The 15,442-nt window shown below is 46.5% G+C and overlaps 1 protein-coding gene across 2 annotated transcripts in view; it reads right to left on the bottom strand.

Moving 5' to 3' along the window:
- Window positions 1–2,604: 2,604 nt before the first annotated feature.
- Window positions 2,605–15,442, bottom strand: part of CHST10 (carbohydrate sulfotransferase 10) — a 30,035-nt gene continuing 17,197 nt past the window's right edge. For both annotated transcript variants that reach the window (XM_047068969.1, XM_047068968.1), the window contains 4 exons: window positions 14,081–14,172; window positions 8,415–8,649; window positions 6,152–6,257; window positions 2,605–4,456 (listed from right to left, as the gene is read on the bottom strand). In XM_047068969.1, the coding sequence (XP_046924925.1) occupies window positions 3,919–4,456; window positions 6,152–6,257; window positions 8,415–8,649; window positions 14,081–14,172 (971 nt within the window). In that variant the 3' untranslated portion in view covers window positions 2,605–3,918. The remainder of the gene's footprint in view (window positions 4,457–6,151; window positions 6,258–8,414; window positions 8,650–14,080; window positions 14,173–15,442) is intronic.

The following is a 15,442-nucleotide window of genomic DNA, read 5'->3' as shown; positions in this document are numbered from 1 at the left end:
AACCTTTTAGGCCTACTTTGTGTCATTATTTACATTAAAATGCTTTATAAATGGTAAAGCACTATAGTTACATAGGGGTTATTAATACCAATTTGCCAACATCCACCACAAATTTGTGGAGCTGTCACTAGGAAATATCTATTAAGCCAGGAATAACATTTCCTAGCTCCCCTGAAATTGCCCTGTGCCAAAACAATGAAGTAGGGGGGGACGTGTCCCAATTCCACAACTGGTCCATAATAATGTCCCCAGTGCTCCTCCATGTTTTTTTATCCTTCTCCTAGAAGCAGAGGACAAGACCCTGGAAATGAAGGAACCATAAGATGGAAAAATCTCTGCCTACAGGGAACAGACTTGTTGGGTTGTTATGTGTGCAAGAAAAATCATTTTATTGTCTTACGTCACTGAAATCTTGGTATTTGTTATAACAGCTAATGTTATCCTATATAATAAAGAAATTGATACCTTGATATTGAGGCTACAGTTACATAAACCTAAAATACATGAGAATAGTTTAGGGACTGCGTGGCAAAAAAAAAAAAAGACTGGAAGGATTGAGACTAGGGTCATGCTGTGGTGCAGTAATGAGTAAAACTGGCACCTGTGATATGGATGACATAGAGAAAACAGAGACTGTTCTGTCACAAAAATTGAGTGTTTACAGATTCGAGACAATAAGAAATAAGACTGTCAAAGACCTGAAGCAAAGGACCATTAAGATTTGTCAGGTAAACAAAGGGACTCAGCCTTGAGGAAAATAAAGATTATGGATGTGATATTGTCATCCAAGCCTTGTTTAAAATGGCTTTAGGATAACTTCTGACAGGGAGATTGTCTTGGGGGCAAGGAAACAAAGATATAATTCCTGCTCTCTATACCTTCCCTGATCCTCCCCATGTACCTGCCACTTCCACCAGACTGTCCCCACTTACCTGGGGGGCCTGTGCAGCCCTGTTCCAGAACTTCCCACACCTCTGCTCTTTTGAGAGCCTACTATACCAGGTTCAGTTCTGGAACCCCATAATCCTGGTGCAGGGCTTGGAAAATATACCTTGAACAACTTAAACTTCATCCAATAGGTGGCAAGGCTTGCTTCCTCTCACGCGGCTGCCATCTTTGTTATTCCCCTGTTCTAATCCAGGTTTCTGCTGTGTCCTGCTTCTGAAGATTCCGGCTGAACAGGCCTTGCTGGGGTTTAGAGGGGGGAAGCAGGGTGTGGTTAGGGTGAGGTGTCAAATGTGGGGGATGGGAGACCAACATCCCCGGGAACCTGCTGGGACCCCTCCCTGGTCTGAGGCTCTTCCTCTGAGGAACCTCTGAGTTGCATGTGGTAATCTGCCAGATTTCTGTGCAGTTAGCCACCATGAAAATCAAATTTCATCTCGACTCTAGACACATCACTATAATGGTTTTCAGGGCTAAGACCAATAAAACTACAAAGTGTGAGGAGAGAAATCCACTAAGAGAAAGTAATTGAAGATAAAAGCCTATTAAGTCAACCTACTATGATTAAATTTTTAAATTTAGGAATTGCCCTCCCTGTTTTAAGACCACTTCTGGGAGGCACAGTGGCTTCTTGTTTAACTCCAGGCTTAATGTTACTGCTGTGTTCTCACCTAGACGTTTCCCAGGGGCTGGCTTCTGCCCCCCCCCCCCCAGGGCGGTGGTGGCACCCCTCCGGCCTGGCCCCGCCCATGGCCCCACCCTACAAGCATCCAGGCCTGCCCAGCCCTGCCCCACATGGGCAACTGACCCCGCCCCGCCCGCGGCAGTAGTGACTGGCGGAAGAGGACCTGGCTGATTGGGATTTCTGAGGAAGGAGGTCCCGAGCAAGAGCTGGGCGCTGCCGGGAAAGACGCAACCAGGTTTGCCCCAGGATGCTTCTGTAAAGCCCTCTCTGAGCAGCAGTGTAGGGAAAAACTGCTTCAGGAGACAGGGGCATGGGCACCTGCTCTAGGCCTGGAAGGGGAGGCAGTGGGCTCTGGAGGTGAGAGGAAGTCAGATGGCCTCAGTGGGGCGGGAGAGTGAGGCCTGCAGGGTCAGTAGCCCCGGAGGGTAGGGATGGTTGTGGGAATGCAGGTTTTGGACATACTGTGAAATGCCCAGGAGATGCTGTGGTAATGGTCTCCACCTGTTTGGCAAAATATGTTAGGAAAATGAACCAAATGCTAGAGAAAAATGACCTAAATCTAAATGCCAGAAGTGGGGGATGGCACCCAGGTGTCCAGCCTTTTAAGAAAGAAAACGTTATCTTTTTAAATTAGGACTAACTTTAAGGCCTTAAATTCACATACTATTCACACTATAACGTTTCAAATAGAAAAGAGGTAATCAGCTCATTAGGTATCAAATGACTTTAACAAGACTTTGCTAAAACTTTACAGAAAAATAACTCCTGTTACACCCTTTGTGTTTCAGTTGAGGATGAAAGGCTACCACACTGCCTGTCATCAATGTTGCCAATGGTCACACTTTAGCCATGCTTCCCTTCCACAGTCCTGTCCCTAGCAGCCATCTAAGCAGGCCTGAGCTGCCTATCACTGTCACCAGGTCTCAAGGACCATGTGTGGCCATGGAGCACCTCCCCTGGAACTGCAGCACATGTTAGATTTGGCACATATTTTTTATTTTCTTTTACTTTCACATTTACAAACTCAGGAAGCCATTTTGAGAGAGGGAAGGTTGAGGCTGCCTGGAAGAAAAGCAGGGTTCATGGGCACTGTGCAGAGTCGGGCACTTAGGACTTTTCACAGGGAAACTATCCTGAATCTCAAGAGCCCTCATTGTCAGTTGACATCTGAAATAGTAGCTGTGGCTTGCTCCTCCGTGCCTGGAAGATGCGTTACTGGAGGCTGCCTTGGCCCAGGATTTTATTGCTGGTGAACTTGAGTATCCAACTTACAGTTCAGGATGATGGCATTATCAGAAATGGGTCCAGTGGTGAGCATTTTGCAGAGATGAAAGGAAACAGCAATGTGTAAACTGCATTGATTCTGCAGTGCTGGCAAGTTTCCCACACTTGCCTCTGATCCCGGAGGGGGGCCCTAGAGATGGGTGTTGTCCATCGGGATGGGACAAAGAGGATGGACATGCTCAAATCCACAGCAGCTGGAGTGCCAAAACCTAAGCAGCTCTCCCTTCCCCCATGCTATGTGCCCTATAAGGCCCCCAGAGATGTTCCCTTTCTCAGATGGAAAGAATGTATAGTCCCCTCACTTTCCAAAGTTGTATCTCTTGGGCTGAGACAAGTGTTTGGCAGGCAGTTCAGAAATATGGACTAGAAGTACATAGGCACAGATCTTGGAAAGATGAACTGCTGAAAAGTACCTTTGGGTCACCTCTGAATTTCACAGGAACAAGAGAGTCATGGAAAAATGGTTTGCCTGTGATTATAGCAGCACTAGGATGAAAGCCAGAGGTGTAATTTTATTACTCAGATTTGATCCTGTATCAGCCCCATGTGACTTTTGCGGACCATTAGCTTCTCCCTCTCTCCTAAAAGTGCTGGGTGCTAGTCTTGCAACCCTCCAGTGACAGGCGGGACCCCATCCTTCAGGGAGCTGTGTATCTACCTCTTCCACAACTGAAGGAAATGGAAATGACTCCTACACCCTATAATTTTTCTTCCCAGACTGTCAGACTATAAATGGCTTTCCCCTTCTGAGGAGAGCGAAGGCCTTATGGCATTGACAGGGGAGAGGACCGAGGGGGAAGCTGCCAGGGCCCTCAGTGCACCTTATGTCCAAACTAAGTCATAACGGTCAGGGTCCAGCTTCATCGGCCGAGGCATGCACAGGTCCATGGGGGACTGCGACGTCTCCAGTAGGAATGGAATGGAGGACGTGTCATTTCTGTGCCCACATCTCCCACCTGGTTAGCCTCTGGTCTAACAAAGATGTGAATTCACAGTTCTACACATTAGTTTAGCAAAAAGTCTGGTTTCTGATACCCAAAGAGCTTAAAGTCCCCTTCAAAACGTGCATACAGGCGCCGGATGTCTCGTTTGCTGATGCCCAGAAAGTAGCGCTCCACCTTGGTTCTGTTATACACGGTAATGCCCGGAGGGATGGTGGGGTAAGATACCAGGTGGTCTATGCCGGCTTCTTTTAAGATGTATGGGGCATCATCCTCCAGGGTCTCGTGGTGACCGATCACACTGTACTTTATCTCACAGGGTGCACACAGTTCAACGTACGTCACCCAGTGAATGATGTGGTCCCCAAACTGAAGGTCCAGCCATCTGTGGTTTGGATCACCCAGGTAACGTACAAAATCTTCAAACTGGATGCCCCTGGTCTCTGTCCGGTTCCTCCTATATTTCCTAATGATGCCAGGGGCAATCTCATGCCTGTACCAAGGCTCAAAGCGGGGATTGTGAACAAACTTATCCTTAAATGCAGAAATCAGCCTTTCGAAGGGATCTCTTACGATAAAAAACTTGAAGTATGTTTTCAAGCTAAGGAAGGAAATGAAGATAAACAAGCAGTTAGGCCAATGCTGTTGATGGTAACCAGGGCGAGGTGGGAAAGGGGAGGGTCCCTGCTGCAGCCGCTGCCACCATGTCTAGAACGCACTCCTGTGAGGAGCAAGTGACATGCATTTCTGAATCCACTCAGCCACCTTTGGAAGCAGATCTTGCTACTGACCCATCTTACAGTGAGGAAGTGGGGGCTCAGAAACCGTAACTGTCCCAGGCCACAGGACTCCTCACCTGAGAAGGTCACTGTGAAGACATCTATTTATCTGAATAGATATTTGAATATTCCAAAACTTCAAGGACATTTAAAAGTCTTGTTGGGCAGAGAACTGACAAGGCCAGGAACCCTGAGTGAGATAGGAATAGCGGAGGCCAGAGAAAGTTACTTTAGGGTCTGTCTGTATAGAGTCAATTCACAACTGCCAGGGGAAGGACAGCCAGAGCAGGGGACAGGTAAGAGAAGTGGGGAACACGGCTGCAGGCTCCAGCTGGCAGGAAGGCGGCCCAGGGGAGCTGCCAATAGTGACGGGGGTGGTGCAGTGGTGGCAGCATGATGGGCCTGTAATGGTGCTGATGGAACAATGACAACATCGGCCACTGATGTAATTACAGTGCTTACTCCATGCCGGAAACTGCGCTCAGTGCTCTGCACACTTGAACTCTTTTCTCACAAAAGCTCCCATGAGATCAGTGCTTAGGTGGATAGCAAGACACCCTTACCCAGGAGGCTCTCTGATCTGGCATTTAACACCTGCATTCTACAGGTTTTGTGCAAACTGGGAAGACCAAACAATGCCAGAAGCAATGAAAATCAAGTGGCTGAAAAGTAAGGGAGGTCAGAGTTCATTTGGTGCCCTGACATTTATTTGCTGCTTACGCATTCTGATTCCTTTTAAGCTTTGTTTTATGGGGTCATTTCTTGGCTAATGAAAAGAAATTAAAAAAAAAAAAATTTTTTTAATGTTTATTTACTTTTGAGAGAGAGAGCAAGCACAAGTGGGGGGGGGGGGGAGAGAAAGAGAGAGAGAGGGAGACACAGCATCCAAAGTAGGCTCTAGGCTCGAACTCCTGAACCATGAGATCATGACCTGAGCTGAAGTTGGACGTTTAACTGACGGAGCCACCCAGGTGCCCCTAAAAAGAAATTTTCAATTTACTAGCTAAGTGATTTTTAAAATGCCCAGTCTCCATCCTTGCTGTGGTCAGTGAGGTCTGTCTCTCTCTGCCTCTGTCAGGTCCATCCCCCACCCCTCTCCTTAGGGCAGCTACGACAGAAGCAGGTGTAATACCTTTGGAAGAAAATGAAAAACTAAGTGGGAATCCCCTGTAATGCAAATCCCTTTCCTGTGACATAAAGGTTCTATAAAGTAAGGAATCCATAAAATTTAACAGGACTGAAGCAGAACAAAGACAACTACTCATTTCTACTAAGAAAATTGTGTAACCTTTGTTTTAATGGACCGCAGGAAAGTAAGAGGGGAGAAAACATTGTGAAATTCTCATAAAGGTTTGTGACTTTAAATGCACTGAACCCTGAGCATATGCTCAGTGGCCTCTCACCCAAGTAAACCAAAAGCCCCCAGTAATCCTCAGAGCAGTTTGATACACATGGTAAGGAGGGAACTGGGCCTTGGATTTTACAAAAATCCCCCTCCCCTTAGGAACCTCTCCTACCGCTTCTGAATTTCTGCATCACTGAAGGAAGAGAGACGAGGGAGGCCATTCTTCTCGTGGTCATGAACCACATTTTCAGGGATCTCCTCAATGGAAGGAAAGGCCCCTGGTAAGGAAACAAGGGAGTACAGGTTGGCCACCTCAGTGCTACCTGTAAAGGAGGATGCTTGGTTTCTTAACTTGGGCCCCATGTTCCCCACAAGTCCATCCCCTAAATCTCAGTTTACGTCTTTGAATTCCAACTGCTGTGCCAAGAGGAGAGTGAAGAAAAGCTTCTGGTAATCCATAAGCCAATAGATGAGTTGGGGGTGGGGAGGATAAGGGGAGGGACACTGCCAATACCTACTTCTGGCAGCACACCTAAATTAGGTTAAATCTGACATTTAAAAAAGATCCCTGTATGCATACAGAATTCCTAAAACAAGCAATACTCATTCTACTCTGAAACTGGGGGGAAAAGCCAGAGGAGTGGCACTGTGAAACATACTGGTGCCTGAGGCCCTGTCGGGGGCAGGGGCAGGGGGGAGCCCATTACTCCCAATGGGCTTGGCTCTCCCAGTCCCACATCCCCAGGCCTAAAGTGGTTCCTAGGCAACCTCACCATGTCCCAGACTGGCAAGTGGCAAAGCTGACTGGTGCTAGGAAAACCTGGCCACTGTTGTGGGAGCGGTGTGATATATCTGAAGCAAGGGACAAGGAGGACAAGGAGGGTTTAAGAAGGCAGAGCAGGAACCTTGGGTACACTCGGTCCTCAGCCTGGTGGACTGAGTAGGTTTTTCATTCTTTTCTCTATTTAGCCAAATGGAAACAAAATGTCATTATCCATGAAGGTTCCAGCCAGGCCTCTGCAAACCTTCCATCCTTATTTGTGTTAATCCTCTTGTGTTGGAGTCCAGCAGGGAAGGATCTGTCCGGCCATCTAGGCAGTGGCCACTGCCTTGTCTGTTTGACTTATACCTTCTCCAGATATGTAAGTGCCAGTCCAGAACTCTGCACAAAGTGCTTTGGATGACCATAAAATGAGCAAGATGAACATCTGCTCTTGAGGGGACAATGAAAGAACCAAGCTCTGAGGGTGTGTGCCGGGACCTGCCCAAGTACTTGTCCCCATGCAGGTGTCTCCAGGGACCACTGAAGACAGCCACCGGAACCATCCTCTATCTTATGGCCTGGCAAACCTGCCCCCATTTTTATCCTGCCCTTGTAAATTGGTGTTTACTTCTTTAGAGTCTGATGCTTTGCACTGTGCTGGCAGATTTGTGAGACGTTTGTGTAATTATTGTTTTAAATTTGATTTGTAACCTCAATCTTTGATGTCAAAAATCAAACATTCTGTCGACTCAAGAAGCACATTAATCAAACACTATAAAATGAAGCAAGTGTCTCCCTTTTCTCCCCCAAACAACCATGAAAAGGCCAAATGACCAACAACTCTGAGGACAGCAGGAGATGTGGGCTAGAGGACAGAGACCCCAGGGCCACCTCCCACAGTGCTCTGAGGGCTGATTCCTGGTCCTGGAATGATTTCCTTTTGAAGCTGAATTTAACAGAGCCCATATTTATCTTGGACCTACTCAAGGTAATTTGAGTTTAAGCAAACATGATATCTGAAGAGAGTAGTGAGTAATCAAAACCTGTAATGTATGAGGTCACTTTTCAATGATCTGATTTGTTTCCAAATAAAGATCCGATTTCCTGAAGCAAGTCAATTGAATCCTCTGACTATGGAAGCTCAGTGTAAAATGGAGATGCTTGCTTTCTACCCAAGCGGCACAGAACACCTCATCTGTGGGTGAAGGGGGCAGCCCTCCCAGGCATGGGTGCAGGCCCTCCCACTACAGAGGGACAGCTGGGAGGGCAGTGAGTGTGGAGCCTCGACTTACCAGGACAGAACTAGCAACAGCTGAGAAGCAAGGCAACGTATCTGAAGAGAAGAAAAGGGGTCAACCTGGGGGTAGGCAGGTTGTCCCTGCCTGAGACAGGGATTCCGCTGTGGAAAGTGAGGAGATTCTGGCCGTAGGCAGGGGCCTTTGAAAACCTCAGTATCTAAAACTTTTAAACCACCAACTTTTAAAGTACAACTTCAACAGGGAAAACAACAGAGAACTGACTACAAGGTTACCAGCCCCTCCAGGACAACTGTCCCTTCCCTTAGCTCCTTCCTGCAGTCCTCCTCCGTCTCCCCTGCCCAGGCCACAGTGCCCCTCCCCAGCCAAACCCTGCTGTCCACTGACCACACACATCCACCAGGCGCTGCACGCACCGTTTAACACGATCAGCACCTTCTTCCACTGGGTGTTGCCCACTTTAGGAGTCTGGCAGAAAAGAATCTTGTGCTTGTCACAGACAAATATCCGGTCCAGGACAAACTTGGATACTGCAGTGTGTGAGAGATTCTTCAGGGCTTCATCCCTGCAGACATTTCTGATGAGTTCCAGGCGCTCCATATAGACCAGGGGTTGAACAAGCCGGCTATCTGAAAGCACTTTCCCGGTCGGCTGCAAGTAACGAGGCGAAAGAGGCACAAGGGCCTTGTTAATAGAAAATAGAAGCCACTGGGGAGGCCCTGCCCCCTGACCTCATAGGAAAAGCAGAGCTCTGTAGACACCATTCACTTTCACGGGATTCAGGCTACGTGGATGTGCCAGACCAAAGCTCAGCAGAGACATGAAGATGCTTCTTCCTCCTCAGCTTGGACAGACTTAGGAGGCAGCAGTGGGTGAGCCGCCGACACTTAGCTGATGGCAGGCATTGTGGCCCATAGCTTCTTGGACACGCAGGGTACTTTGCATTCAGAGATCTTAGTGAAGGCCATTTTCTGCCCCCTTCCTGCTCCCTAGCACTTCCTTCCACTCAATTCTGAGTGTACGTATGTGAACTGTACCTAAGGACCAGTCATCAACACACGTGCTGGCTGTTTTGAAGACCCTCTGGTATACTGGTAAAAGTTTAATTAAAATTCATGATTAAATTATTAACTAAATTAACTCATTCAGTGTGTTTTAAAAATGCAAAAGCCATTACTCCACCTCCTCCGTGACAAGCACGCGGTTAAGCTTCCCTGTACCGTGGTTTAAACAAAAGGGATGACTTCTGCGCGGTAGCGGTGTCAGCTGTACCCGAAGCGTGGCCACTGCGGGCAGGTGTCGGGGCACGTCCTCCCACCCGGTGAATACATCCGCGTGAGCATGGGTCCAGAGATCCCCCCGGCTGCCGGGAAAGCGGGCCTGGGAGCAAGCGGAAGTGGGCGCGCTGGCAGCCCATGACCACGGGAACCGCTGCGGGCACGGCCTCCGGCTGGGCCTCTGAGGTTGGGGTGCAAGCTGCACCAGGACGCTGTGGCTGCTGTTTTTTTTATCGTATGCCGTCTGGATTCAGAAGCGTTTGTTTTGCTCACCTCCGAGTTATCTGGAGTAGGTCTCTCAGTAGTTTCTCCTCTCAGAAACAGTATCATTCCCAGTCTGTGTGTAGCTAGGACAGTTCCTCTGTAGCCTTCACACACAGAGTGCGACTTGAGGGTGAAAACCGTCCCTATGACACCTCAGGCTGGCACTGACGGCTGCAGGGAGGTGCACGTGCGGCCCACCTGACTGCCACACTTTGCAGGCAACCCATTTTTAATACCTGGGTGCCTGTAGGAAATTTTTTCTGTCATGTTCCAGCACGTTACAAATTTTGCCATGATAGGTCAGCGAGGGTCTCGCGGCTGATTTGCCTGGAAGGCAGGGAGCCATCTGTAATCCTGTTCAGAAAATGTCTTTTTTTCCTCAGGACACGGGGGCAAGGATTAGGCCCATGTACAACAGAGGGAGAAAGTCATTTTAGGTTAGGAGGTCTAGGTTAGGAGGTGGGCAGGGGTTTTGGGATCAGACTTCGCCCCACAGCTCACATGGATCTTCCCACCAGGTGGGAGGACTCCTTCGAGCAGAAACTAGTGCTGACGTGTGCTCCATCATTTGCTCACAGCGGCTACACTTCCCACACTACTCACACCACTAGGGTGCAGAGCCCGCCCCCTCTCCTTCAACGCAGGTTAAGACACATAACCATGTGCTTGTCATTCAGGAAATGTAGTTTTACACCATACAGGTGTTATGCCTCAATGAATGTTTTTTAAAAAGGAAATATAATAAAACTTCTGGTAGTGACTGAAGAGAGCCATGGATTGTGATGGACCGTAGCTGATGCTTTTTCCTTTTAATGCTGGCTATTTCCTTAAAATACAAAATGAACATAACTTACTTCTTCATAAAAAAGATGAATTAAAACTATTGCCTGGTGGGGGAAGCACCTATAAAGACTTCTAAGAGGTTCTAGAAAACTGGTCCAAGTCCTCTGTGGTTGGGTTTCTACCACATCTGGGTTACTTTATGTATCCAAAGGTAGCTCTGCAAACAGCACATTTTTGTCTTTCTTCAGCATGATCTTCACTAACTAAACGCCACAACTCTGCCAGATCCCCCTGAATTTCTTTCCAGGGCTGGCCTGTCCCTTTCTTACCAGCTATGAACCCTTTTCTTCTTTCCTTCCTCCCCTTTTCTACAGAATGACAACAACTATTTCTAGACACTTCCTGAATTGGCCACAGGGCCTTTCCACTGCCCAATAAATCAGATATGAGTCAGTATGGTTGGCAAGGAAAGCAGATGCAAAATGGGTTCATTTGACTTTCCTTCTTAAGAGCAAGTGGACTTAAAAAAACAAAAAAGATGAAAAAGCTCAAGTTCCAAATTATGACATACACTTTTGGGGACCGCTTTAGAACCTAACAGAATATCTATAACAGAAAATGGCTTTTGTTAACACTCGATTCAAAATTCTACTGCTCCGTCACTCAGGAGAGTCAACTGTTTGACAAGTATTTATCAAGTCTTTACTCTGTGTTTGGCTGGTTTCAGTGTTCTGTGGAGACACGGGGAAAGCCTCAGCTGAGTAAGAATATATGGCACTGTCCATGTACATGAGGGTGTACACGCCCTGAGTGTGTGTTGGGGGGTAGGAGATGAGGAAGACAGAGCAGGCAGAGGGAATATGCCAGCAGTTCAGTGACACCCTGTCCTCAGTGACTTATTACCCCCTCCCTGTTCACATCACGGTAGAATGTCTGCCCACAGAGATCTCCTGACTTCCCAAGAAGCATTCTGAAAGGCAGTTCTGAATAAAGAGTCTGTTTCTGCCAACCCCACTCCTTTGGCCACCTCCACTGTGGCTCTTTTCCTCAGCATTTTGAAATGTTTCTGTTGCTGTTTGTTGTCTATTCATTCCTTTTAAGTTACACAGAACTTCTTCCAAGAATTCAAATCAGATGGTCCCCTAAATTAACTTTATTGAATGGACCAAAATGGCCTTTTATCTGTTAAAATGAACTAGGTTTCCAAAGCAATCATTTATGAGGCTGCTGTAACAACGAGTCCTCCCCTGGGACTAAGTCAGGTGTAAAATGGGGGAGAGAGATATAGCCTTCCAAAACACATGAGAACACACTGGAAAGACTGTAACAGAGGATTCCACCCCACCACACCAGTTCTCTGCTTTCCCTCATGGATCTGCCATAACCAAACTCCCTGACATCCCTTCTCACAGGTTTGACTGAATTTCCTGAGTTTCCCTGGTGAAGGGAAGAGTGTCTTGGGAATTCCTAATGGCTACTTCTTGAGGTCAAGACATTCTAGAAGTGAGAGCGGGCACCTGCAGACTTACCCAGCTCTGATCCTTCCCAGGGACCTGTCTTTCTCCCTAGGGAGCACGGGCACGAGCCCACCACCCTGGCCTTTGCCTTCGTGCTTTCATAAATGGAGTCTAATTTAACCTCATTCCCTCCCTGACCCCAACTCTTGCTTACTTATTGACACAGTCTCTGTCTCCTCTCCTCACTCTATTCCAATTGCTTTAAACCTCAGATCTAACCTGGATCACGGATGACACTCAATACCAATGCATCGCAGGGCAGCACCTCCAAACAAGTTCTCAAGAAACTGCAGAAAATCTTCCTCCTTTTCAAATTTGCTTTTCTTCAAGCTTAAGCATTAAATATAAAGGAAGAAAACTGCTCATTCAATGGTGCTTATGGACTGGCATGGTTTTCTGTTTTCTTCCTTTGCAACTATACTAAACCAATTTTAATGACTGACATTATTTTCCATTCAAATATTCAGCTATATTTAGCACAAAATAAACGTTCTTTTGCAGTTTTTAAAAATTGGAACTATAACCAACATACAACATTGTATTAGTTTCAGGTGTACAAAATATTCACTCGACAACTGTGCAAAATAAACTTTTAAAGGTGAGCTATACAACCTGATCACCTTTAGAAGTCACCTTTCTTTTGGGAAGACATTGCTGAGTTTAACATAATAACTCTTGGTCTCAGAGCACTGAGTCTGACCACTGTTCCCCACTCCCTCACACCCCTTGATGCGAGAAAGTGCAGGGGACAGGGGACATGTAGCTGTAAGTCCCCGCCCACTACCTGCTGTCCCTGATACACTGGCTCTGTTCCTTGAGCCTCACACTTTCCAAATGCAAAATGAGAATAAAAATACTTACGGCTCAGAGGGCTGTTTTTGAGGACGGGTAAGATTAAAACTCAGTAAAGTCTTCTGTGAACTGCAAGGCATGTTCTGGTGCAGTATTTCCAACCACAATTAGTCCTGCAGGCCAACAGCCTTTGCAGGAAGTGTGTTCCTCTGTCCCCTAAGAGTGCCACCCCCCAGGATGGTCACTTTTGTTTTTTTCAAGTCACAGCATCCTACCAGCACCCTGGTCTCAGAGCACTGCATTTCTCTTGTGAAACTCTTACCCCACCTCTGTGTCATTACTGATGTCAGTAACTAAACATTTATTTCCTTACCCCCTTCTATTAAGGCCAGTCTCCTATTTCCTTCAGGTTTCTCTGGTTTCCTGTCTCTGTGGTCCATCCACTCTCTTCCCTTGCCCTGGAAATGCCTCAACCTAAAAGCAACATTCCAGGTCTGCTTCAGGGAGTTCTGCAGACTGGACGAATCAATCAGTGTCCTACAACCTGTAAACTCCAGAAGTACTTCACTCTAACCAGGTGCACACTTTCTAGACTTTGTCAGGTTCTAATCTGTTGTCCTTCTTGTGCAAATCAAGGACAGGAACTGTATCCTTCTCTATGGTTAAATTCTGGGCGGATAAATGTCTTCTAGCTCGGTCTACCCATTTCATTTCTTTTGGCATAACTGCAAACCAAACCACGGAATGGGTGTTAGGAAGTAAGAGGGGATCTCAAGAGTATGCTCCTCATCTTGGCTGGGGAACGATTAGGAAGTTTTGTGTAAAAGGAGCTTGAGGAGAAAGACTTGGGAGACAGAATGTCAAGCAAGAAGAGTGCTGAGTAGAAGTCGGCAGCCTTGGGCTCTGCCACTAATGCCCAGATGATTCGGGATGATTAGCCTTTTCCCTAAACTCGGTTCTCTTATCCATAGTGCTTGGAGGGGAGATTAGCTGCTCCTTGGTCCAATACCCCCTCCTAACTTTAAAGTTCCAGGATTCTGGGTCAGAGACCTTTTCCCATTGTCTTGGTTTTCTCCTGATCTTGCCCAACATCCTCCATTCCCCTGCCAAGGCTCCTTCCCAGCTGGTCAGGAATTCAACACAATCAACATTTACAGAGGATCCATGATGTACAAAGCACTGTGAGGAACATAAAAATAGATGTGACCATGCCACCTCCAAAGAGAAGCTAAAAAAGATGAGCAGAAAGGTGCAGAAGAAACAGAAGTCACAACTATGAAGCAGAAAGTGATGGTTAGAGGAAACCAGCTGACATGAGCACAGAGGGGAGGCTGGTTCCCATGCGACAGGGGGACCCAATGGGGCCACAGCGGGTGGAAAGAAGACACCACAGTGAAACTGGAGAGAAGCAGCTCTGCTCCTCATTGCCCTCTGCCTTGCTGTGCCCACCTTCAGTTCCTCAGGAAAGTGCTTCTCTCCAGGTAACTTCCCCACATCTGGCACGGCTGTCAGCAACAGAAATTCCTGTTTCGCACTGTATGCTAGGAGACAAAGAGGTTAAAGCATATTCTTATGGAGGAACAGACACACACATCAGCGAGACAGAACAGAGGCCCCACAAAGAGGCCCCCACAAATATGCCAACTGACATTGGACACAGGTACAAAATCAGTTCGGTGGAGGAGAGGCCTTTCAACAAACGATGCTCCGGCAACTGGACATCTATAGACCAAAAAAATGAACCTTTCCCTGAACCTCACACTTTACTCGAGAATGAATGCAAAATGGATCAGCAATTAAATGTAATAAAACTTTGAAGAAAACATAGGAGAAAATCTTTGGAAAACCTGATAAACTGACTCTCACCGAAAAAACTTTTGCTCTGCAAAACCCCTATGAAGGGGATGGAAAGACAAGCTACATACTGGGGGCAGATATTTGCAGATCAAATATCTGACGATGGACTAGTATCTGGAATATGTAAAGAATTCTCAAAACTCTGCAGACAAAAAAAAAATCCAATTAGAAAATGGGTAAGACATGAACTGGCATATTACTGAAGAGGATCTACAAATGGCAAATAAACACATGAAGAGCTACTCAAGGTCATTAGCCAGCAGGCAAATACAAATGAAAACCACAATGAGATACCACTACAGACCTATCAAAATGGCTAAAATAAAAAACAGTGAAAACTCCAAATGATAATGAGGCCGTAGAGACACTGACTAATTTACATGGCTGGTGGGAATGTAAAATGGCATAGGAACTCTAGAAAACAGTTTGGCAGTTTCTTTAGAAACTAAGCACGGTGCTTGGGTGACTCAGTTGGTTGAGCATCCAACTCTTGATTTCGGCTCAGGTCACGATTTCACGGTTGTGGGATCAAGCCCCAAGTCAGACTCCACACTGGGCATGGAGCCTGCTTAATACTCTCTCTCTCCCTTTGCCCCTCCCTACCCCTAAAACCAAAAAAAACAAAAAAAAAAAAAAAAAAAAAAGAGAGAGAGAGAGAGAGAGAAAGAAAAACAAAAAACCTAGGCATTTAACTACCATGTGACCTAGCAATCGCATTTGTGGACTTTTATCCCAGAGAAATGAAGATTTATATCCACACAAAAACCTATATACAAATGTTTATAGAAACTTCATTTGTAAAGCCCCAAAATGGAAAAAAAACCCAGATGTCCTTCAACAGGTATATGGATAACAAACAGTGGTGCATCCATACCATGGAATATAACTCATCAATAAAAAGGAACAAAGTATTGATACACCCAACTAAAGTTGGATGAATCTCCAGAAAATTAT

The sequence above is a fragment of the Lynx rufus genome, unplaced genomic scaffold (genome assembly GCF_022079265.1).
Source record: "Lynx rufus isolate CCGP_SWC_20201006 ecotype Redwood Valley unplaced genomic scaffold, mLynRuf1.p SCAF_8, whole genome shotgun sequence".
Taxonomy (NCBI): Eukaryota; Metazoa; Chordata; class Mammalia; order Carnivora; family Felidae; genus Lynx; species Lynx rufus.
The sequence above is the reverse complement of the archived record's forward strand: the minus strand, read 5'-3'. Positions and strand labels throughout refer to the sequence as shown.